The sequence below is a fragment of the Podarcis melisellensis genome, assembly GCF_964234715.1.
Source record: "Podarcis melisellensis genome assembly, chromosome: 7".
Classification (NCBI taxonomy): Eukaryota; Metazoa; Chordata; class Lepidosauria; order Squamata; family Lacertidae; genus Podarcis; species Podarcis melisellensis.
The window spans coordinates 61186923-61213407 of NC_138539.1; the positions used below are offsets into that span (position 1 = coordinate 61186923).

The 26485-nt window shown below is 41.9% G+C and overlaps 1 protein-coding gene across 6 annotated transcripts in view; it reads right to left on the minus strand.

Moving 5' to 3' along the window:
• Window positions 1–9787: 9787 nt before the first annotated feature.
• Window positions 9788–26485, minus strand: part of HIVEP1 (HIVEP zinc finger 1) — an 88267-nt gene continuing 71569 nt past the window's right edge. For all 6 annotated transcript variants that reach the window (XM_081918142.1, XM_081918145.1, XM_081918143.1 and 3 more), the window contains 4 exons: window positions 24086–24261; window positions 21691–21792; window positions 13893–14407; window positions 9788–11580 (listed from right to left, as the gene is read on the minus strand). In XM_081918142.1, coding sequence (XP_081774268.1) covers window positions 10390–11580; window positions 13893–14407; window positions 21691–21792; window positions 24086–24261 — 1984 coding nt within the window. In that variant the 3' untranslated portion in view covers window positions 9788–10389. The remainder of the gene's footprint in view (window positions 11581–13892; window positions 14408–21690; window positions 21793–24085; window positions 24262–26485) is intronic.

Sequence of the window (26485 nt, forward strand, 5' to 3'; positions counted from 1 at the left end):
CAGAGACTGATGGAAAGGCTACAGTCTTAATTACCCCTGAGCATCCTTTACTTTAAAATTGTTATCTGGTTGTCCAAAGATGGCTATTTCCCCCACACCCACCCTGCTTTTAATGAAGCTACTTCGGCCACCTCCCCCTCCCCTCTTAGCCCTTGCTCTTGTGCTTTGAACAGCAGCCTGACATTGATAGTGTAGTGTGGTGGTTAAGACTGCTGGACTAGGACCTGGGAGACCAGGGTTCAAATCCCTCCTTCGGCCATGAAGCTCACTGAGTGACCCTGGGCGGCTAGCCCACCTCACAGGGTCGTTGCGAGGATAAAAGAGGGAGGAAGAAAAATATGAAAGCCACCTTATGCCCCTGGCAGGGGGTGGGATAGAAATGCAATACTAATAATAACGATAATAAAAGATAAATTGCACGGGGGGGGGCAATGTGTAGGGGAAACGAGAAAAAGTAACCGAAGCTCTCTTGCGTGGTGGGCAAAAGCCCAAATCTATTGTGCTCCACTGCCTCCCACCCCCATTTCCAGCTGGAGATCCAGCTGCTCAAAAGCTTTGCCCATGTGGTCATTCCAAAGTGCCATAGTCTTGTCAGTTTGCATCACTTTCAGGGGGATGCTCACCGTTTGAAAGCCGGGCCGACTCCCCCCCCCCCCAAAAAAAGAAGTAGGCTGCCGTGGCCTGCTGCCATTTAAAAGCTCAGGCCCTGCAAAGGCAACGGCTGTAATTAGGTACCGAGCTCCGCAGATGTTTGAAGTTGGAAGAATACCCATGTGCGGCCTTGCTCGCGAGGGCGGGCCTGGAGCCCGGGAAGCGACTTCAAAGCCCCGCTAATCCCGCGAGTCTCCTCACGGAGGTGCTGCAAGGAGACAATAGGTGAGAGAGGAGCTTCAATTGGGGGACAATTGGCCGGGGGGGGGGGGAAAGGAAAGGACTGACTGACAGACACCCTAATTATGAGGGGATGAATGTTCCCCTGACTTGAGGGAATGAAAGAATAGAGAGTGGTTTCAAAAACACCGTGTGCATTATTTCGAGCCTTTTCAGGCAAACAAAAGGAGAGCGGGAAGCTCCAGAATTCAAAAGAAACGCAGAGATAGAAAGGGAAACCAAAAGCGGGGCTTAGCTGCGTTGCTGCATTGCACAGAGCGAGCAAAATGGCCACGGGGCGGGAGAGGTGTGGAAACAAGGGCTTATTATAGCATGTATGGTTCAGGTTTGGCTTATCCCTCTTGTCACTGTTGTAACTAAGCCTAAGTACAGGCAACTGAAGGAGTCACATGCTTCCCTCCCTCTTTCATTTCACTACTTGTTTTAGATTGTAAACCTGTTGGGGCAGGGACCTGACATACCTGATATTTGGAAGGTGCCTGTGTGTGTGTGTGTCCTCCCTACCTCTCTCTCTTATACGGGGGATAAAGAAAAAAGATAAAGGGGGAGGCTCCAAGTGGCCTGATCTCTCTTGTGAAGTGATTGCTGCTAAATTGCAAACTATTGGAAGGGTGCTTATCCAAGGCAGCCCAGGCCTCCTGAGCCTCAGAGGTCTTTTTGGTCTGCATGAAACATCTGTTTACGAGAGAGTCAAGTTCTTAGGGCCTTATCTGTCATTATATGTCAAGAGCTATTGATGGCTCTATATTAGTCTCTTTAAAAATGGGGTATAACTGCTATGATTCTGTAACCTGTAACTTGCATTTATCGCTCTCCACCTGCATACACACACACACACACACACACACACACCACACTCTGTGGAGCTCCTGTGCCTTTTAAGATTGCAGGTTGAAGCAGAAAGGGAGCTGCCGAAACCTTCCTCCATCACTGTGTTTGCCTCATTAGCTGAATACCTGCTTGTGTCACAAGTATTTAAAGGATGGGGCTTGCCAGAGAAAGGTTGGCATCACCAGAACTTAGCCAAATAAATGTATTTATGGAAATATGGAAGGGGTGGCAGGGAGTGGGGGGGGGGAGGAAATTGACACTCACTCTACTCATATACCATGTTTATCCCATGCCAGTGTGCTGATAAGGCACCATGTTGTTCTGAAGCTATCTGCTCAGCCTTTGAAAACCCCAGATGTAATACTGTGTTTCCTTGCCAGCAAGTATGTTTCTTCCCACATATGCATTCTTGGGTGATATCTCTTTAATGCTAATTGCATTCCTCCAGGACCACAGACGAAAGGATGATATACCTATTGTATAAGAACAAGACTATAACCTGCAGGATCAGGCCCCTGGCCCACCCAGTCCAACATCCTGTTCTTATAGTGGTCAGTCAGATGCCTGTGGGAAACCAACAAGGTGAACATGAGCAGAAGAGCCTTCTGCCCTCCGGTGGTTTCCAGCAACATTTTAACTGTCCTAAATATTCCAACATTCAGCTTCATTGGATGCCTATGAGTCCATGGGCGTAGCCAGGATTTATGTTGGGAGGTTTCCCTGAAACCTATCTTGGTATTTCCCCTCCACGCTCATTGGTCATGCTGCCTCTCATGCTTGCTGCAGGAAGCAAAGAGCTAGTTCTGCCCCCACAGCAGGAAGGTAGGGAAGAAAGGAGGATGGAGAGAGCAGCAGTTGAAGTTCTGGAGTGGTAGACCAGCATGCAAGAGCCGCTGTACCTTTTCTCATGGCTGTAGAGCAAGGCTGGCTCCCCAGATGCTCCTGGACTATTATTATTCATCATATACCTTTAGGCGCCAGGCAAAAACATTCCTTTTCAACCAGGCCTTGGGCTGATTAACATATACCTCTTTTAAATGTGTTTGTAGGAAGGGAGATTGTTGGTTTGTGGGTTTTGTTTTGTTTTTGCATTGTAAGGCTGCCTGTCATTATGAGCTCTCTTTTTTTAGGCCTGTGCCTGCTATTACGATATGCCTAGAAAAATCAAAAGATGCTATTCAAGAGACTCTGCTTTAGTGAATACATCAGGCCACACGGTGGCGCTTTGCTCTAAACTTTCATATTAGCAAACGGAACAGAGTCAATGCAAGCTAGAATTTGGGAGTGCATCAGCAGAGGTGGGATTTGTTTATAGCGCTTTTATTGATGGGATGTGTGGCACTGCCTTCTTGCCTTGCCCATATGTCAGAAGATGATGGGAGAGAGGATCTGATAGGTCCCTGGGTGTTTATAGCCAAGGGCTGATATCCAACGTAAAATATATTCAGAGGAGACCCACTGAAATCCAGCAACTTTGAGAGGTAGTATGGTTTGAGAGTTGGACTAGGACTGCAGACACCCATATTTAAATCCCCACTCAGCCATGAAGCTCACAGTGATTTCAGGCCAGTCACTATCCCTCTGGCTGCCCATAACACGCAGGGTTGATGTAAAACTGAAAAAGGGAAGAGCTAGTGTGTACTGTTGTGAACTCCTTGGAGGGAGGGTGCGATATAAATGCAATTAATTGTAATACTTTAGAGAAAGGCACTTTGGAGAGTGCTAAAGTACATTTAAAAGGCTTGTCACGGGGGATGGCGACATCATCCGACAAGCTGGCAGAATAATCTGCTCATTGAGCCTCCACCTCCTCTTTTAGCAGCGGTTATATGTCTTCTGGTTAATCAGTCATTTGCCACAGACGTTTTCAGACCCTGGGAAACTTCTTTAACCCAAACATGCACCTGGGGATTACCTTCTACCATAAAATTGTATGGTGCTAGTGCTGCTGTCAAATTGCACCTTAGATCAGGCTGGGAGCCTGTAGCAGACCAGTGTATGCCAGGTACAACCCAGTTATTGATGCCATACCAAACAGAAGGGAATGTTTTAAAACAGAAGCTGCCTTACCGCAAGTCATCTAGCTTGGTATTGTCCACACTGACCTGCAGCTGCTCTCCAGGATTTCAAACTGGGTTTTTCCCAGCCCTACATAGAGACGCTAGAGACCTGGGACTTTGCAAAGTAGATGCTCTACAGCTATTTGGCCACAACACATTGTTGCTGGCCACCATGCAGCTAGGTGGGTCACAAATTGCCCAGACCTGCAAGAAGATCCAGGGGACACTCTGTATTGATGGGACACATCATGGAGAGGATGATCTCCAGTGTCTGTCCATGAGGCAGGGAACGTTCTGTCCCAGAGCTAATCATCATCCAAAACAGACCAGGAATGAGCCCTCCGATTTGTCTGTCTGGTTGATCTTGTGGTAATGGCTTTGCATGGATTCTGGTTTGCTTTTCTCCTGGAGGCCTTTGACCTTCTAATCCCCCTGAAATAATCCTCCCCTTCCCCCTGTCTGTTTGTTTGTTTTTTCACTTCAGTGCATTTTGAAGAAGTTCGCAGTTCCTTCTTGGATAGCCCTAGGTGTTTATAAGCCCCCATTTTGGCTCTTTTGCTCACACTAACTGGTAGGGAGCCTGGTGGAAGGAAGCAGAGAAGGCTGTTTGAGGCTGTCTCTTGCAAAGCCGGCATGTGGTTGAAGTTCTGTACATATGTGGTTTTAAAGGGATTAATTTCCAGTGCTAGTCCTGTTCCGGCAAGTCATCTAGGAATACTGAACATAGATGTGCAGTGTGCATGTGTCAGATTACAGCAACAGCCCTTCCAAACCCCTAATCTTGTTGAAGATGTTAATAGACATTGCAGACCCTACAGGTGTATAAACTGGATGGATGCAATTAGGATCCTGTTTGTTTGTTCTGTTTTGCAGAGTCCCTGATCGCATGCGGGGACTGTTTAAAAAGCCTTCTACTGAACATATATAGGGCAGTCTGGGGTCTGCTGTCCTGATCCCAGTCTGCCCCCACCCCTCCAAGCATAGTCTTTTGTCCTTTTTCTTCTTCTTTAGAACACACTTTGAAACATAAAAAAAAGTCCAGAAGGCTTTTTATGATTGTCTGCTAATGCTGACTTGTTTATTTTGGGTGTATGCTGCCTGTTACCATCTGGTTTGTACTGATTATATTTTATTATCCTAGCTGTCAGCCACTTTATGATTTTTTTAAAAAAGAGATAAATATGTAAATAAAAAAGCAGGGCTTTTTTCTCTTCGATGCCACACCACCACCACCCCATGAAGCAATTGACTAGCCACAGGGTTCTGGCTGCTCACCGTGCATTCAGTACTGTGCCCCAAACTTGTGGTGCTCCTTCCCAACTGCTATTAGACAGGCACCCTCCATGCTGAACTTCAGGCACATGACTTCAGACCCCATGTGCATTATACGTTAAAGGCAGTATCATACCATTCCAAATAGTCATGGTTTGCCCCAAAGAATCCTGGGAGCTGTAGTACCTTGGTAAGGATGCTGAGAGTTCTTAGGAGACCTCTATTCCCCTCACAGAGCTGGTTTAATAATCCGTTCCTCTTCCCAGGTAACTCCCAGAAACCAGGGCAGATTACCACCATATCATCTCATAAAATCCAACAAAATAATTTAAAACAAATGAAAGACTGTGCGTCAGAGGTTGCCCCACAGAACTCTTTAGCTGTTAAGGACCAGGGTAGAAAGTTGCATCTTAGCAAATGACAGAAACTATTTAAGAAGGATGCTTGATGCACCTCTGTGGGGAGAGAATTCCACATTTTGGGAGCTGCCAGAGAGACTGCACTCTCTTCCATGCTGCCCAGAGTGGAGGAATTACCAGGAGGGCACCCTCTGCCCATCTTGACACCTGAAATGGTCTATAGAGAAGGAGGTGGTCCTTCACAAAGGACCAGACTGATGCAGAAGCTGGGGAAGGCCAGTGGAGTGTAGGAGCGGGGGGGGGGGGGAGGATTCAAATTTTCTGTTTCTCATTTTTCCAGTCTTAAATGTGGTTTTCCACATCAGTTTGTGATGTATTTTTTAAGTCAGTGAAAATCCATCTACATTTGAGTGTGGATACTTCCTAATATGCACATTTTATATGCAACTTTGCCAAATAGAGTTTTACAAAGTAATTCCCCCCTCAATAAGACTGGAGAACTGCACTGCAAAAATTTGGAGCAGTGTGGAATTGTGAAGGATGGCTGCGTTTCAGTTCATGTCTTGTTTTGGAAAAGAGCAAATTAAGTAAGTTCACCTTTAAAGGTGACCTGAAGCAAATTTCTCCCCCATCCCTAGTAGAAGATTTCTACTATTACCACTAAATTGTGCCATGAAAAACAGACAAAAAGCAACAATGCCACCATATTAACTGGTTTCTCCAAATTTGAGAGATGGGGGAAAGACGCACATGTATTCCAGACTGTATCTCCAGCTTTAGACTTAAACTAATTTTTCTGGCTTGGATGCTTTCTGGAGCTTTGTGTTTTGAAAGTTTTAAAAATAATTCTCCCCCAAATGTTCACTCAAGCCTGCAACTCCATGAATGAATTTAGAAGGAACCTCTGCTCCCCAAGCAGCTGCTCATTTCTTGAGTGCTGCAGGGGATCTTATTAAAAAAGAGTACATTTACATGAGAGCTGCTACTGCGGTGCTTCTTTAAAGGTTTGCGGGGGAAGAGGTCTGTGCTGAGCTTTTTTGACTGACCAATTATTTCAGAGGCTCAGCTCTAAGAATGACTGCCTCTGGATCCAAACCTCTAATGATATTTGAGATCAGCAGATGGGGTCGGGAATATAAGAAACACCAAAGAAACATATACTTTTGATCTCACACCATCTGAATTGATCGGGTCTCATGTTTCTCAAGCCAGTCATGTCTTATTGGTAAAATAAGTTGACCCAAAAAAATGAGTTGACAAATTATGAATGGAGAAAAAATTCCTAACATATAGACACGAAGAAGTGAGGAACAAGATGCTCCCAGAAGGGAGTTAGATTCACAAGGCCTGAATCATAAACTACCACATTTTGCTGTCTGTGGGTTGTATTCAATGTTGCACCAAGTCACTGGTTCTATAAGTGCAGTTTTCCCCGATCCGGAGCATATGTGTGTGGGTGATGCACAGGGTGCATCAGTGGGAGGGGGTGATGGTCCTATTGCTCTAACATAACTATTTAGGCAGATCCTATGTCCATTAATATTCTAGGATCAAACACCCTTCCGTTTAATACTCCTATCACATTCAAAGTTAAGAATCGTCTGGATTTACTTGTGCTCCCAAATGTTAAGAAAATCATAAGCTAAGGATTTGGCCTTCACTTTGGCACTACTAGGATACGTCCTGTTCCACCTCCCAAATTATGCTCCCTTGCAGATTAGGCTCCATGCATGCACACTTTCTGCCCTGCCTTTCCATAGAAAATGCCTAAGAAAATGAAACTGCACAATAAAAAGTTACCAATCAAGATAACAACAAACACAATATGCAATAATACAGCAAAAGCAAGGTAACAACTAGGAGAGCAGCAGCTAAAACGTCAAGCTGTTTGCTCAATCCCTCCAGAATTGCAATCTTCCTTTTTATTTGAGGTGTTTCTCCATCTGCCCTGAGGGAGGTCCAGAGGGTGGCAGCACGAAAGTAGGCCTTTTCGGTGGTGGCTCCCTGGTTCTAGAATGTTCTCTTTAGGGAGTCATTGGCTACTGTTAGATGCTAAGCAAAAACATCTCTTTTCAGTCAGGCTTTAGGCCTTTAACTTGGAGAGTTTAGATATTGTGGCTTCTTTTAGTGGACGGGATATGCTAGATTGCTTTTATTTATTAAAAAATGTTTTTAGCTTTTGCTTTGTTTTAGCTTGATACTGCTTTTAATATTTGTAGTATATTGTAAGTCGCTTTACATTTTGTAAAAAGAAGCAACATGCAAGTAAAATTAATAATAAAAACGGTAAGTCATTATGACAAAAGCAGCACCTTCTTGTGATACAAGTGACTTCGTACAAACTAAGGTTACTTATCTCTTTGCAGCAGCGGTGAATCAAACAAGCCTTAACATTTGACCTTCTTGACCAAAACAAACCTTGTATTACAAAATCAAGCTAAGCATGCCTGGCTAATGAACTCATCTTGAGATAGGCTTTTCCTTCCCTGAGTGAACTTTAGGAATGCAGCATCTTTTCCCTTTTTCGCTTCAGAGGGAATCACTGTGTGAATATTTCTACACTCAGCTGCATCAGAGTTATTCACAACTTGCTGGCCAAACCTTGCTGTCTGCCCCCAGACAGACCCATATTAGTGTAATCCTGGGAAATTAGTGGTGGTTCTTTTTAAAAATCTAAACATCTGGTAAGAGTCCAGAGCATCCAGATAAAAGGCAGTTCCACTGGATTTTTGAAGTTAGATGATTCACACAGGTAGGGGTAGATGAGTTCCTTATTTCTCCAACCTAAAATTTGTTGCCCCACATTTCGAAAGCAATTCCTGATTTTTGAAAGAAACCATCATGAAAAGTAGTCAGCATTTTAGTGCAAATTTCTCCCAGTAAACACGTTTTTATATGCAGTTTTAACTAATATAGCAATATATCCATTAAAAGGTGATTTTTCACAATTGTAATGCATTTTGTTTGTTATTTACACAAATATATGCATTTTACTGCCCCTAGTCTCTGTATTTTTGTGCACATTGTTTGGCTGGAGAACTACATCACAAAATTGGGAGAAGTGTGGATTTCAAAGGATTGGTTTGAGAAGTGGCTTCTCATTAAAATGCAAGCACAGTCACATTTCTCTACCATCTTTCTTCCTCCTCCCTTACTTTGAAGATGGGGGTTTCCTACATATTTTAAGCACTGCAAGTAATGCATGACTGCTGGAGCTATGGGAATAGAATTAAGCTAGGGACCAAAGGCTGCATGCATGAAACTAAACCCATGCAAGAGAGAGAAATTCTTCTGTTTCAATGTTCAACAAGTGCTGGAATGGGTTCACTCCTAAAAAAGAATGATCACACATTGGGGGCACCCTTCGACTGGTCTTAGACCTGCATTTTCAGACCTCAGTTGCAGCCAGGCACCACTTTCTTTCATGTGTGTAATTAGCCTGCATCTTATGGCCTCAACTGTGATACATTTTTGGTGAAAAGTGTTGCTGCTGTTGCTCTTCATGAAATTTCCAACTTTATTTCACAAAGGCGAGAGGCTGTAACTGCAGTTTCTAGGATAATCAAAGATTAGGCATTAGTGGCAGATTTCCCTTATCATCTTTAGCAATTCACAAAGGTTATGTAATATATGATATAGAAAGACTCCCCCCCCCCACACACACACCTGCAGTCTACAAATCTATGTGATGACTATTCACTGTCTGCTCCTTCTGGGATAAAAAGTTGGTGGGACTACATGCTTCCTACTGACTTGCATCGCTGAATGAAATAAAAAGTGCTTTCAAAAAGGAAATACATTCTTATTGTCTAAAATATTCACCTGTGAAAGGCTCTTTGGAAACTACAGGGGGATCTTGAGAAGATTAGCAACTGGGGAAAAAAGGCTGCAGCAACATGGTTTTCATTTACTCTTGTGAATGAAAAAAGTGAGACACAAAAGCTGTTCTTTTCTTTCTAAACCATATTTTAATTTAATAAAACATGGCTTTATGCTTCTGTTTGACAGCAAACATAAGAAAAATAACACGAAGTTTTTTTCATAGTCACAAATGTAAATATGCTTTCTTGTGACTGGCAGGCTTCAATTAAAAATAGCTTTAATTTTACTTAAAGAACCAGTACCTCGAATATGAAAATTAGGAGACTTATGTCCCTTACAAGAAAAGGAACACTTGTTCCTTGTGAATGTTTTTTTTTTAAAAAAAAAAGGTGGAAAGAAGGAAAAATGCCGCTACTGAAACCACTGCTAATAGACAGTTCATCCATTTTCTAAAGCTTTTAAATAACCTAATGGTGGGGGGCGGCTCTAAGTGGGAAGTTGATTTTTTCTTGCTGGCTCACTTGTGTGAAGAAGGCACAACTTGAGCAGTGATAAAGTCAGTAAACAAAAATTTTACTGAAATAATTCAATAACACAGATACGGGAGTTTGTTTTTAAGTGTAAAGCTAAAGTCATACACAAGAAAGATGGACAGACCCTTTCCCCAAGACTAATATGGATACAATAAATATGGAGTTGTACATACTCAAATCTGTACACACAAACTTCGCCCCACAGCCATAAAAATTTACATTTAACAGTGCAACATATAATTTAATCATTTATTTCATCCGACGTAAGATTTTTTTATTTATTTTGTTTTACTTACGAAACACAAGTAACTACTTGGTTTTAATATACATATAATATATATATAATTTTGACAATCTGTACAGTATTCTAAACATAAAACTCCAAAAAAAGGCACAATTATCTATACAACATGTACAAAAATGGCCGGAGCTGACAAGAAACAACAATTATTGGTCAAAAATTCATGATTGCACAAAGATTAGTAATGAGTTTGTGTCAGAAAAAAAATGTGCTTTAAGTAAAAGGGAGGTTTGCAAGAAAACCTGTAAGTGTTACTTTAAAAAACAAACGAAAAACAAACACGCACACACACACACAACCCAACGTAAATCCAAAAAACCCTAGGTTTCTATTATAAGTCTGTCCTCATCGTCGCTGCTGCCGTCACTAAACTCCACAGTATTTTGCCTCTCGGGCAACCCTTTCCGCCTATGCGCTTGTCTATCTAGAGAGACAGTCCTATGTCTGGGGCAATTGGGTAAAACGTCAGAATTCACCTTCATAGGAGGCTCTGAAACAGAAGCCTGTTCGACCTGAACAGAATTGATATTGCACTTTGGTTTCGTATGACTCTGTGAGTCAGGCTTTTCAGTGTCCAGTTTACCCGGGCTATCGTGCCGTTGGTACCCGCTTGAAGGATCAGCCTCCAAATGACTTTCAATGCTGTACTGCTGGTCGGCGGGTCCCACCTGAGATGATGTAGCACTGGTGACTGGAGCAGCAGCAGCATCGCCAGCGACACTCGCAGGACCCTGATGTGGAGGAGTTTTGGAGGCCTTGCTACTAGAAGCTGGTGTTTCTGGAATGCCCTGCCCATCTGCAGTCACAGGGCTGACCGAAGGGATTAAAGTCGGCAGTGCTATGTTTAATATTTGCAGACCTGGAATGTGCGTCTGAGGGCTTGAGTTGCTCTGAGGGGAAGGGTTTGCAGTCAACACTTGTAGGCCTACGGCATTCAGCGTTAATCCCGAAGGGTGTATTTGCGGAGTGATGTTGGTGTTCGTCAGGCCTAAGATGTTCACCGTCTCCATGCTCAACGACGGAAGAGGCTGCAGGGTTGGTGCGCTCAGGCTCTGGATTCCCGGTACATTGATCTGGCCTATTGGGATGCAAGGAACAACGCTGTTCACTTCAGCAACGCTGAGATGATTTGCAGTGCCGGACATTGCACATGCTGGGTCGCCAAGTGCACTTGTAGTTCTGTGGATCACGCTAACGGCGGGAATAGTGAGCTGTACCGGCCCAGCCTGAATGGGGAGGAAAGTCGAGTATGTGGCCAAGCCAGCAGGTACCACATGGATTCCCCCCACTGGAATCATCCCGTAAGGGGTCTTGGTTTGTTGCTGCGAGTGCAAAGGGAGGTGGCTAAACAGGTGAGTCTGAGGAGGTGCTGATTTCATGATCTGTTGCTGATGCTCCTCAGGCTTCTGCGGTTGCATCTCTGGGAAAGGCGAGGCCATTGAAGGAACAACCGTGGAGGTTTGTGTACTCCGGTCAACGGGTGGAGAAGGAAGTCTTGTAGAAGTTGTGCTCTAGTGTAACAAAAAGAATAATATTTTAAAAACCATCAATAAGAAGATACAGCCAGTTCAACATTGTCTAGCTTTATTTCTTAAAATGTGAAAGCAGCCAACCACAGGAGAGTTGGGCATCCGCTAAAAAACACACCTCCCTAAGTGCTGCGTGTTGATTATTTTTGACAGAGTCTGCTGGGTATCCTGTGTTTTAGTTCCATTTGTGGCTCTTCTGCTTTGAACATTTGGAGCATTCTTTGCCCTTGGCAGCCCAGATTGCTTCCTCTATTGGCTAAAGTAGAGCCACCTTTGTTTCAAGTTAAATACAAAAAGGCCCAAACCATTCTCTCCCTTCCTCCATCCCAACGCAGCTCAAAAACCTCTTCTCTAAAAGAAATAAGTTTGCTAATATTCTACTATTGTTAAAAAAATTACAAGTCAGAAGGTGCTACTTCAGTGCATTTGATTTCCAAAGAGTCACCTAGGTCATGCAGATATAGAGCAGCTTTAAAAGTACTTCTATATGGTATAGTTTTGCATGCTCGTGGTTCTTTGCATTGCTAGCTACGACAAAATTCAGACTCTTTCCCCTTATATTGCTGGCAATGGGGAAGCTCTGGTTCCAAGCATGGGTCAAGCCTGGCTGAATAGTAGTTTCTGAGTATTTATACATATATATATATATATATATATATATATATATATATGCAGGTTTTGGTGTCCTCGGGTGTCTTCCCGTGTAAAAGTTGGGGTGTCTAGGCGACGTTTCGACGAGGTCTCACTCGTCATCTTCAGGCTGGTGCTTTCGGCTTCTTGTTACTGGAACAGAGCAGGATCTCAGTGTTTGAGTTCCTATAAATACTGTTGAGGGGGTGTGGTGTATAGCCTCCAATGTTCTGGGCAGAGAGGAAGTTCCCAGGCTAGTGTGCCTTTTCTTCTTTTGTTCCTTAATTACTTGAGGGATATCTTGAGTGATTTCTTGAGTGATATCCTGAGTACCACTTAGGTGGGTCATTAGGTGTGGATTAGTTGCTAAAGTCTTTGTGTCTTGACCTCTTGAACTTTGTGAAGAGTTTTTCTGAGAAGATGGCTGTACTGCACTTAGTTGTGCTCTGGCTTGGCTTCGTGTATAGGGGCGAGCTGTGGTTTTGTGGCCTGTGTCAGCCAGATCTGTGTAGGGATTGCAGGGGGGTGCAGCATCCGGACCCAAACCCAGACCCTCACCAGACCCAAACCCAGAACCACACCAGACCCAAACCCAGACCCTCTCCACAGATAAATTACAGACACCATCCAGTAGCCAAACCATGGTGGCACCTCCGGATGCTGCACCCCCCTGCAATCCCTACACAGATCTGGCTGACACAGGCCACAAAACCACAGCTCGCCCCTATACACGAAGCCAAGCCAGAGCACAACTAAGTGCAGTACAGCCATCTTCTCAGAAAAACTCTTCACAAAGTTCAAGAGGTCAAGACACAAAGACTTTAGCAACTAATCCACACCTAATGACCCACCTAAGTGGTACTCAGGATATCACTCAAGAAATCACTCAAGATATCCCTCAAATAATTAAGGAACAAAAGAAGAAAAGGCACACTAGCCTGGGAACTTCCTCTCTGCCCAGAACATTGGAGGCTATACACCACACCCCCTCAACAGTATTTATAGGAACTCAAACACTGAGATCCTGCTCTGTTCCAGTAACAAGAAGCCGAAAGCACCAGCCTGAAGATGACGAGTGAGACCTCGTCGAAACGTCGCCTAGACACCCCAACTTTTACACGGGAAGACACCCGAGGACACCAAAACCTGCATTCCTGTACCCGTGAAAATCTACGAAAGCATATATATATATATATATATATATGTATATATATATGTATAAATACCATTAAAGACTAAATACCATTAAATTCACTGTGCCAACGGTCCATGGCTAATGCACAGAAGAAATTGAATCGTGCAGCCCATTTTCACTGAAATCCTTCTAGGCCAATGTACTTAACAGACAAGAACACGGCTAGCATTATTTGCCTCCCAGCAATGAACTTGGAAGTGTGTGTGTTAATCTGCTACATGTGCATTACTCTACCAATGGCTACTAGCCATGATGGCTATGTTCTGTCCACTGTTGGAGGTGGTATGTCTCCGAATACCAGTTTCTGAGGATCAGCTGTAAGGAGAGCCCTGTTGTGCTCATGTTCTGCTTGTGAACATCCCATATGGGCATCTGGTTGGGTCTTTTGCAGGGTTCGAGTTAATTCTATACTTTGTGCAATTGGTGTACAGATTACAGCTAACACAAGTGAACTAAATTATCTGCTCACCTTGGAAGTTACTGTCGTAACAGTAGGAGCAATAGCAGAACTTCCCAATGCTTCTTCTGGGTAGTCCACGTACATCTGATGGCATGGAGACTTGGGAACTGTCTCAGAGGAGACAGCAGGATCTGTGCTTGTTGCTCTGTCTTGCACATTTCCTTCGTTTGCTTCTCCGGGGACAGCTGTAACCAGTGGCCCTGAGCTCCTGCAGTCCGACTGCACTGTACTAAGTACCGTCATCTTTGTGAGAAGTGCTTTGGGCAGCCCATCCATAGAGTCTGTGTGAACACCAGCAAAGCAATCTGCAATTCTGATTTCTTCATCAGCGCTTGAGATCTCCTGAGAAACATTTCTAGATGGATGGTGTTGTGGGCTGGCTGAAACGGAGGGAGTGGCAGATAAAACTGATTCAGCTTGGCTGTCTTCGTCGTCATCTTCGTTATCATTGTCGTCGTCATCTGGCCCTTCTGAATCCTCTGCATCAAATCCGGACCGATCATAACCCAGCCGCTGCTTTTCACCTATGAGAGGGCAAAATTAAATGCACACATTTAGAGCCTAGTACTGTAATGTTTGAAAATTATAACAAGAGGATGTAGTTTTTTTCATTTCCCAAATTAACTGCATGTTATTGCTCTTACACCATTAGTCACCCCATTCAGTAGAAGCTCATCTGCTATTAGACCCCTTAAAAAAATAATTAAAAGTGCCCAGCACAAAACCCCTGAACCTAATTGTCTATAATCTGACAGGCTTTGCCAACCTTGGAGAAGCTACTTTGACTGCAAATTTCATTCATGTCTGCCAAAAGGAAAACAGTCATCTTTTTTCAAATTATTATTTCCCAGTAACAAATTGGAGGGGGGCAGAGAGGAGAGGGCAAAGCCTTGTTTCCCCAGGGACAGACTCTGGATCAAACAACCCAACAGTGCCTTGGACTGAGATGGGCTGTTTCCCAAAGTACTGAGCAGGGGTTCAAACTCTGTGGTCTGTGCACACCCCTAACAGGTTTGCACTCATGCATTTGTGAATATAATTTCTGCACATCATGTTTTAGCTCCCTTATATGCATGAGCTGGAACAAGCCCAAGAAAAGCCCCCTTTCTTGGTCTTCCTCCTCCTGGGTGGTTGGAAAAAAGGCTTCTATGGTGATCAGCTTCACTTTCCATAAGCCATGGCCTATCGTAATGTATGAATGAGAGATCATGGTTTACAACAAAGTCTGGTTGGTTAAAAAACCCAGCTTCATATCCCATGTTTTTCTAACTTTCTTTTTTTTTTCCGCTGAACTACCTGAAATGTAAAGAACTATTGCTGTTAACAGAAAAGTTACTAAGGAAAGCAGACTGAGAACTTTGCTCACACAGCAGAAATGCTTTCACAACCAAAGGCCAGGAACTTATAGATTTCAAGTAGGAAGCGAATTAAGCACAGGTTTCAATGTTTACTTTTCTCCCCTACAGCTTTTAAAATTTAAACCTCACTTTACCAAGAAAGAAAGAAACCCCAAACACCTTAATTTGTAAGTTTTTATAGTTCCCAGGTGCTCAAGCTCATTGTATACAGGAACCACTCACAAATCTATTCTAGTGACTTTTAAGAGACCATAAAATATGGATTTGTAAATGATGGGAGGGTTGTGATTTTCTACAGGTGTTGCAAATTACAACCCAGAACAAGAAGTTTTATTTAAATTGCTTGTCCTCCACAGTGTAACATGTGACTGCATTCAACTGACAATCAACACATTAAGTACAGCAACAGTCTACATGGTTGCTTGGAGAAAACAAGAAGGAATGATAAAATATTTCAATTTGAATTAGCTAGGAGGGAAGTTAAATTACAACAGCTGGGGGAAAAGACACATGGATCCTGCACAATTGAGAAATGGCTACTTACTGCTCACAAACCTAATTCTAAATCATCTGAAATGATGAAATGACCTTTACGTATACTGCTACTTGTATCTGCCATGACAATTCTGAAAATAAGAATAATCCTTTAAATGCAGCACTGTTGGGCAGCAGTAAGTTGTGAAGCTCTCTTCTTGCTGCAGGTGTTTCCACTGATGTCTATAATAAGCTGCTAATAATGGTGTTGGAAGACTTTGAAGCCTTTTCTTCCCTTCCCACTGCCAAAGCAATCCTTACAGCAGAGCTAAAAGCATTCTGCTTAAAATTATCAGCAAAACATTAACGGCTTCTGTTAAGCATTAGCAAAGATTGACAAACACACTTGTGTTCAAGATATGGTACGTATACAAATGGATAAAGCAAATGGTGTAATATAGTACTCATGTCTCTTACATTTTTCAACTATTTTGATAAAGCTCGCAAAGCTTTATTCTGTATTAAGACTCTTTGCAAACCTCAGTAAATTGTGGCATGCTATTTTTTTAATTAAAAAACCCCATGGAAGTGGAATCAAAACTTTTAAAACACTGTTACCCTCATTTTATATAGCCATTAAAACATAAAATTACCTACAGAATATCAAAATAAAGGTGTACAGCTACCAAGAACTATTTCATTCTGTATTAGTAAAAAACACGTCCACTGCAAAACACTTGACTGAACAGCAAAAGAGCCGTGAACAAGACAAAAGAAGGATCAGGCGATGGAAAAGTAAAAAATGGCAGCCCTATGTTTAATCCTGACATACCCAGCCAAATACAACTGGCCGGTCAAGGAACATCACAAAGCGTATTCTCTCCCTCCCTGCTCTTTCAGTAGTTGTGGCTATATTATTTAGACCCAACATAGTGCCCTCCATAAGTTGCTGGACTCCAATTCACAATCAGCATGCTCAAGATCATGAGCTTATGGATAAGGGTAAGGTTTTTACTTATGTTTAGTATAAAATATACATTTTTAAATAAGGGGCAATGATGACAAACTTCCAGAAGAATAAGTCAAAGAAACTTATTAGGCAGCAGCAGTCACACTAGCACCAGCAACAACGGCACCAATTTTGGAACTATCCTTTGAGGAGATAGAACTGGACATGGTGTAACACCCAATTTAGCTGATTGTAAATAAGTTGGTATGTCTTCATATCCTCTAGTATAAACAACATCTACTGTCATGGAAAGATCTTCTCATCCATTGTTTTAGGCTTTCAAAGCAGGCCTTTTGGAATCTCAGAATGGATACTTTGGCAGCCATGTCTATTCTAGAGACTGGTTTTGGTAATACAGGAGTCTTTTCTTTCATACACATTATTGAATATACCTAACCACTCAAGATTACACTTACTTTTAAAGCCTACTGACCAAATTATTTATTTTGATATTATTATCTTTATTGCATCACAGACTTGTACTGACATCTGCTGGGGAAGCCCAGACTGGAAAAACCTAAAAGCCCCTGATGATTAATAGGCTTTGATGTTCGCCTTGAAATGATAATAAATAAAGGGCTTGATAGCTGCAGAAACACTTTTTCATAAAAAGGAGTTTAAAGAGTTGTTTGAATGACTCCCTACTGATTGCTCTGTGCAGGCCTGCATTAAACAACCCAAGCCCTTAGTCTCCTCCACCGCTGTCTGAGCACCTGGCAGATACAGATCTCCCTACATAACTGTCTTGGTGGGGAATTGCAGCATACCCCTTATCCATAGCATAGGCTATTGCTGAAGCTACAAATAGGGTTATCTACAATGGTACCTCGGGTTAAGAACTTTTAAAAAAACCTGGTCAGAGGGTTTTGTTTAACTGCCAAAGTCCTTTTGTTAATTTATTGCTGCTACCTCTAGATGCCAGTAGCTCATCCTCTAGGATGCACCCACTGGCAACTCTAATAAGTTGAACCCCCTTCTCATAATGTCACTGATTGCCTTCCCAAATGCATTTACATGCAAAATACAGCTGCCTTCATATCCTGCCAGCCATATGTTTCCATTATTCAGTTCTCCTCCATTGGCCTCATCCTTCCTTTTTGGCCAAAATGCAAGAAAATGGCTGATTCCACACTCCTGCGCTGACAATTTTAGGGGGTGGCGGCAATGTTGAGGTATGATGTAGCAGCAGCTCTTTGAAGGTCAGACCATTTCCCCTAGCTTCCTAACCCTGCAATAAATCTATAAAAGTCTTGTGGGCCACAATAGGGACACTAAAAGGGCCTGCTAAGTCTCCTGGGCCTTAGGTTTGACAGCTCTGCCCTAAACATTAGGAAATCAGTTTCCCTGATAAGCGTCTTTAAGCTGTGATCCTTAACATACTTACATTGAAGAATGTCAAGTTCTACCAAACAGGACATTCCCCCTCAAAAATGTACATAGGATTGGGGCGTTAATCACCTAATTTAGAGGAACACATAATGAAAACTTGGGCCAGCACTGTGAAAACTGATATCCCTAAGCTGAAGTATGTCACACTGAATGGTTCACCTGGTCTGACAGCATAGTTCAGAAGCCAGCATTCCAAACATAGTAGCCCTGTATTTTGGGCGTAAAGGGCATTCTTTGGATTAGGAGATGAAAGATGCAAGAGTGATTTGGAACATAAAAGGTGAAACTAAGTGGTATTCACCAATACCCAAATGGTGGCAAATCCAAAAACAAACAAAGAACACCGCCACAATCCACCCAGCCCAGTTGCCATAAATCCCCAATTCATATAGTGCTGAGAAGCTTCGTGGAAAATAAATGGAATCGGTAGAAGTGTTGTTAAAAGAGCTTCACATAAATGCTCTCCACAAGCTATATTTGGCCCCTTCTGCCAACTGTCTCTGGCAAACTCACATTCAAATTCTGTGCAACCTACCAAGTTTAGAATTAAAGCTATTACACTACACTGCCTTTGGCAGTGAAAATCAAACAACAGAAATCCGAGTGTGTTGGAGGCAAGTTGATACGGTTGTTTTAATTTCTATTATGGTTTTAACTGCAGTCTGTTCCAGTCAACCCAATATTTTGCTACTGGGTTAGAACTCGAGAAAGGAGATACTCAAGAGTTTTATGTATCAGTGTATATTAATAAAGCAAAATTATTAACATTTTCATCCACTATGATGATGAAGTATTGCAGGAAGTCTAAAAGCTTCCAGGATACTTTAAACTATAATTGCCTCAATAAAAATACTGGCAGCAATTCAGAGAATTGCATGTGCAGCAGAATCAGATGGTTGGCTGCGAACAAAGAACTTTGAGAGCAAAAAGCCATTCCATAGCTTACAGTGGGAAAGCTCTAACTATGATCAAGATCCTCATCTTGTCAAATTGTGACCATTGCAAGCCCTCCAATATCTAACACAGCAAACTTGAGAAGGAAGCTAGTATTTTTTGCCTTTAAGGTAGAGGTCTTCTTGCGGAGTCATGAAAGTGCCTAGTGGGATACTTTTCAGAATGCACTGCTTCTATGGTTTGCCCACTTGTTTTAAACTACAGGTATCGTAGTGACACTGTAGCCGAGGAGGAACAGCTGCTTGCACCTGACACCTTGGGATACATGCACAGGTATTTCCCCCCAAATCTCACAGGAAGTCCCCAAACCATTAAAAAAGATATGGAGAGTTAAACAGCAGTCTCATAGTTCTGTAGCACAACTGTCTACTGCATCAAGTGGAGAAGAAGAAGAAGAAGAAGAAGAAGAAGAAGAAGAAGAAGAAGAAGAAGAAGAAGAAGAAGAAGAAGAAGAAAGCCTAATGATCAATACAGCAGAAATCCAATGGGCCCAGTGGAAGTTTTAAAATATATGGAAAGTATTATTTTATGGCCCTTCACCTTTTTGTCTGCAACCTGGGAATCAGAAAGATGTTGAAAGTGACAAACATTAATGTAAACAATGTATTGCTGTTCCTGAGCATAGGAGTATCCATCGTTGGTTGGGTGTCTCCTCTTTCACCGCCTGATCTATTGTGTTGTACCCTCTCTTCTTTCCTCTCTGAGTTCTCCATTTCACACACACACTCCACCCTCCCAGTTACCTGCTATTGTTGCTGCCTTATTTGTGCTGAACCTCGTAACTGAAGGGCCTATAAATTAATTGTCAAATTACAAAGCATGACTGCTGCCCTATTACTTCTATCAATAAAACAAAGTTCCATTTGCACTGTAAAAAGGTAAAAATTGCTGAGTGCACTAAGAAGTTATGCCAATCGAGAGAACACCTCTCCTACATCTTTAAGAACCGAATTCACATCGATTCATAGTACTCTGCTATTGGCTGCCAAGAAAGACCAAGTACATTAATTTTTTACCCCTTCTACCTCTTTCAAATCACATACACCACTCCACAATAAACTATTTAACACAAATCAGAAAAATACTTTAAAGGTGGGGATACCCCCCCAGAACAGAAGCAAAGGTACCATATATCATACTGACAAAAGCACACACCAAACTAACTATACACTGTACCCATGGTTTGTTCTTGGTTTATTGTCCAGGAGACCTAAACCACAAGCCTGGATTCAGATGACACTCTAAAGGCATGGCTTATCTCAGCACAGTGCAATAGCAAGACAACTAAGGAGGAACAGAGTGGTCAAAGTCCCCACCTTGGAGGCCTAAACATTTACAAATTGTGCTAAGCCATACCTTGGTTGAAAGTTGGGTTAGAATGCAAACCTAATTTTAATGTCCTTATTTTATTTATTAAATTTCAAAAAGGTCAATAAAATAATGCAGGTCTGAGCATCTTTTATTACAACCATGTAATAATACCCCATTGTTATGACAATATAATTTATTTGAATGAATTAGAATGCTTTTTTCACAGATAGGAACTGTGTCGTTTATATAACCACCCAAACAAAAATGTGATGCGACATGTATCCTCTTACATACTCTATTCTTCTCCAGCATTCTGGGGATTGTGCCAGTTCTCCAATTAAAATTCAGTGCACAGTAAATCCTACAGAAATCATTGCAGATGAAGAGTGCCTGGTCTACATGAAGTGGAAGAGTAGACCATACAACTCAAGACTTGAGGTGGACAATGCAATTTTTGAATGCTCCCCTAAGAAAGAAAGAAAATCTACTACCTTGGAGATTGAGACTTATCCTTTCTATGCTAGTTCTTTACTAGTAAGGAAATTAAAAACAACAACAACAAACCCACAAAGGATAATTCAAAATCAGTATCCCCTCCCTCCTCTCCATCTCCTAAAAGCAAACAAATCTGCAGCCAGAAACATCTAAGCCCATTCAATTCTGTTAACTGAGAATTCCACCACCTTATTTGGGGCTTGTGAATAAATAAGATAATTATCTGCAAATCTGGCTAATGTATTCCTCTAGAGTTTTACATGGATGTAATCAGACTACCCGCACTAAAAGGCTGAGGCCCAGTATAATGAGCCAATTGATACACATATTCCATAGTGCATAGTCCCTCTAATATGTTGTGGGGACACGATCCATTTGTATCTGCTCCAATAACTGAACAGTAAGTGAAATGCATAGGATCTGTTCAGATGTTAATTCTACTCCCTTCCCTTTGAATCTCTGTACATGGCGACATTATTAAGTGTAGAATATATTGGCTGAATTGAGAGATAATGAACATGAGTTCTGTTGTGATTCAAATGAAATCGGGCTTCAGAGGAATCTCATACACATACATATGTAGGATCTCCTGGTACCGACACTACAGTATATGCGCATAGGGACTGAGAGGACAGTGGGATCCCAAATATCTTCTAGAACCTTATCATACAGGGGAAGTTAGTAGGTGAGTGATAACTGATAGGGCCTGTTCTGTGAAAGCAATTTAATAAAAGGTTTGAACAGAGGAAGGAAAATATTTAGAAAAGAAAAGCAAATACATGAAAAGTTCTAAATATAAAAAACTGAATTTTTTTACCGTATTCTTCTACATCCTGATCATCTATTGATCCTATTGAGACTCCCAGATCCATGCATTTTTTGCTATGTGCCTTGGACTTCATATGTTTTGTCAAGTTTCCTTAAGAAAAATCAAACAATGCACATTTTTACCAAAACCACATGACCGTAACATTCACCATGTCACTTTCTGCAGCCAATGACACTTGGGCCATTATTTATCTATTATTTTATTTAAAAGGTTAACACAAAGCTTTTACAAAGCTTCCAGAGCAGTCTGTATCAACATAGTTTATACACATAAAATATATAATAGCATGTTAAAAATCATTAAATGCATTTGAAAATTGGGAGAATAAAAAATGGCCTTGGGTTGTATCCAGCTAAGTTATTGTACGAGCAGAACAATTTCCGCTCATGTGGTGGAAATTCCCTTCTCACTCCTCCTCCTGGGTGGCCCTGCAACCCCCAAATCTGTTCTGGGTCCCTCCCCCAACCCTCTGGAGCAGATGGGGGGAGGAGTGCGAGGAGGGGAAGAGAGGGAGGGGAAGTTCCATTGTGTGAATGGAAGACCTGCTTGTGCAATGACTTCGTTGGGTTCATCCCTTTGGCTTTTAAATAAAGTTAATTTAGATTCAGCTTGGCTTTGAGGATGGAACTAAGTGCAGTGGTAGACAACATGTCTTAACACTGAAGGCTATAACAGAGAAGGTTGCCTGGTCAAACTATTGTATACATTCCTAAGAACGATTGCATTAACTCTTCTTTAAATGAGGATTTTCAAGATGTAATATAATTTAGGAAAACAAGTTCCAATTTGCATTAATAAATAGCTTCAACAGATGTTCTGCTATTTTCAACAAAAGGCAACATTGTAAGAGTCCACAATGATCTAAGAGACAAATAGTGGTAAAATACTTGCTAGGCACATTCTCTTCTGACATTCTGCTGCTGAATGAACATATACTAAAATGGCAGAAGATGGATGTGGTAAGAACTGATGTAATGGTGTGTCTTGTTTCTCCCATGGATACAAATAGAAGCTCTAAAAGAGTTAATATATTTGATATCTTGTTTGGTGACTTAACAATGAATGACAGTATTGTTCAGAAAGTCAGAAAATGGCTTTTGCCCGATGGCTGCAACGTCCATTTTGTTAAGTACATACATAAACAGTAAGTTTGAGCTTGGCCAGAATTTAACCAGGAAGCTAGTAAAGGAAGGCAGCAAAGGCTACATACAAACCATTTTTGTGGCACTTCTCTTTTGGAATAGTTTCATTAGATTGTACTGAGAATGGCAGTGTAATAATTCTAAGAACAAATCTTACAGTGATATGGATATTAAATATTACAGTGATATTAATCTACAATCGTATGAAATGTACAGTTTATATTATATTTATGTTACTTATATGCCAATCTTTATTATTAATATTGACATGAGGAAAACGTCATTATGTTGAAGCCCTGATATCTATTTCATCAAAATTAAATCATTTTAATTTATTTTTTAATATTTAGGCTTACAGTTGAGCATATGCACACAAGCATGCCATTAACACCAGTGCCTGCTAAATCTGCTCACAGGATAATCCATGAGTAGAGGCAGAATGATTTAATACTGAGTTCCTAGTATACAGAAGAGTTGTACAATATTCGTGACCTTTTATTTATAAACATCTTAGTAAGGTCAGCTCAATGAAAACTAAGAAACAAGGTAAACAGTGGCTTTTCCAAGCCTGAAATAATGAGTATGTGACAAATCTAGAATCTGAACCTATTTGCATAAAAATGGTATCTCAAAACCATTTCTGTAGGTATGTCTGCTTAGCAGCTGTACATGCTGCCAATTAAAACACAATGTGTCCTTGAAAAAGACAAACTTTCTCTCTTCTGGGACACATCCTTGTCCCAACAACTGGTGATGCAAACTTCACAGCCTTCATTGGCCTCATAACTATCTGGGTACTTGGGCAAGGCATCATCAGTCAGGAAGGAAAAGAGAAGTCAGTCAAATTCACAGCAGTATGAAACTCAAAGGCGGGAAATGTTAAAATGCCTTCCTGTGGGATGTACTGTATGCATCTACTACCTTCCCTGCAAAAGGGCTTTTGACTACTCACTCCCCCCCGCCACGTCCTACCTCCCACCTTGCCCAATCTGATCTAATGAAGAGTTCTGGAGAACTTGAAAGCTTGCATTTGAAAGTGTTACATTTTATCTGGTCTAAAAAGGATATTGCCCCTACTCTAGGTTTTGGAATATTTCTTATAAGCCAACCCGGCTCTCCTTTTATTTTTGCAATTTATTTAAGTTCCCACAGCTTTATTTCATACTTCCAACACGCTTATTGGAAAAGCAATTGTCAGCAGGTGAAAAAGAAAATCTGTGAGTCATGACAAGGTCACTTACCTTTAGTTTTGAAGGAAAAATTGCAATAGTTGCAGTGATAGGGACGGACGTCTGTGTGCGTGCGAATATGTTTCTTCAACATACTGGGCTTTTTACAGCGTATTCCACATTCTTCACATATATATTTTCCTCTTCCTCTCCCACGAACATAGACATATTCTTCATTTGACTTGTATCTAATTTAATCAAAACATACCAAACTATTGCAAACGACAGTGCATTACAGGTCAGGACAGGTTACACACCTAATTTCGGGACACAGGAACCACCCACCCACAGCACTTCTGTCTTAACAGGATTCAGCCTTTCACAGCCTACAGACCAGGGGTCAGCAAACCTTTTCAGCAGGGGGCTGGTCCACTGTCCCTCAGACCTTGTGGGGGGCCAGACTATATTTTGGAGGGGGGGGGGGGATGAACGAATTGCTATGTTCCACAAATAACCCAGAGATGCATTTTAAGTTAAAGCACACATTCTACTCATGTAAAAACACCAGGCAGGCCCCACAAATAACACAGAGATGCATTTTAAATAAAAGAACACATTCTACTCATGTAAAAACACGCTGATTCCCTGACCATGTGTGGGCCAGATTTAGAAGGTGATTGGGCCGGATCCAGCCTCCGGGCCTTAGTTTGCCTACCCAATGCTACAGACAGTCCAACACCTTAACAGCCTCTTCTGATTCCAATAGAATGGTGAGAGGGAGCCACATATCATCAATGTTTTGATGGCGTCATCCTCCAAATCCCTGGATGGCAGCTCCCAGAGGTTTTATATAGACGTTAATTAGCACAGGTAGCTGAATGGACCCATGTGAAATCACACATTCTAAAAGCCGAGCAACAATATCCTAGTACTAGTTTCTGGTAGAGATCCTGGTAAGAGCAGAAACCACAGTTACGGTTTGCAGGTCCTGTTTTCTAATCACAATGCGTTCCCAGGAAATTGTTCATTAGGTGAGCATTCACAAAACAAGCTGACAATTTCCGTTACAGTGGTACCTCGGGTTAAGTACTTAATTCGTTCCGGAGGTCAGTTCTTAACCTGAAACTGTTTTTAACCTGAAGCACCACTTTAGCTAATGGGACCTCCTGCTGCCGCTGGAGCACGATTTCTGTTCTCATGCTGAAGCAAGGTTCTTAACCTGAAGCACTATTTCTGGGTTAGCGGAGTCTGTAACCTGAAGCGTATGTAACCTGAAGCGTATGTAACCCGAGGTACCACTGTATTTCCAATGGGAACATTTCTAATCTATGATCTCTCTCCCCTCCCCCATCATGGTTTCGTCCTAAAATGGCTGCAGCCAACCAGCAAAAAAGAGGGGGAAACTTATTTGCCTGCACTCTCCTACTCCTTGATGTGTCTGTTCTCTCTCCCACATCCCTCTCTCCATGGTTTCTGCTTGAAAATGTTGGAGATAAGCAGTGTCCAGTGCACAGCGGAATGATGAGAAGTATGAGCCAACATGCTCTATACTACTTTATTTACAGTTCAAAGCTGGTAAGTTACAGAAAAACATCTTCCCTCTGCCGGAGCAGAGAAAGCGTCATCTCTCCTCAAAAAGCACGGAGAGAATCACAAACTGAAACTGCAAAGAACAGTGAAAAACAGGAAACCAGTGTACGTCACATCCAGTCTCCCATTCCCGTGGGAAAACCTCCAACAGTACAGACTCTGTGGAATGTAAACATTGTCTTGTGACAAGCCCTTCGCTGCACAGAGAAGAAAGCAGAAACCAACATCCTCCCCCTTTCTGTGAACATCTCTGGGCAGCGTGTTCGTACAATATCAGTACAAACCCAACTTCTGCACATAGGTACAGTGTTGATCCCTTGATACAATCTTGGACAATACATCAGCAGGAATTTCATTACCTGGCATATAGGACACCGTTACGAGTCCCTTCTGAATACGTTCCCTAGCATGTTGCAACTTCAATTGCAAGTGCTTCGTGCTTTGCTTACAACCTTCAGAATTTAGCAAAGCCAAACATGCTTTGTTGTCCTGGTAAACCTGGATTGGACATTTGACAGGAATTTTCATGTCTTTGCACAATTGTAACAACCATTCACAATCCTTAAGTGAATAAGACAGTGCATTCAGTTCAGCTTCACAAGTACTTAAGCTAACTGTTGTTTGCTTCTTGCATGACCAATCAAAAAGACTCTGATTGTACTTATAGCAAACTCCAGACGTACTTTTCCTGTCTGTAGTGTCACTTCCAAAACTTGCATCTGCAAATATCTCAAGACCACCAGACTTCTGATTGTTAAATCTCAGTCTGTAATGCATAGTGCCTTTCAAATACCGCGCTATGCGTTTCAGAGCTTTCCAATCCTTAACAGTAGGATTGTTGACTTGTCTGCTTAGCAAATTACAGCTAACAGCAATGTCTGG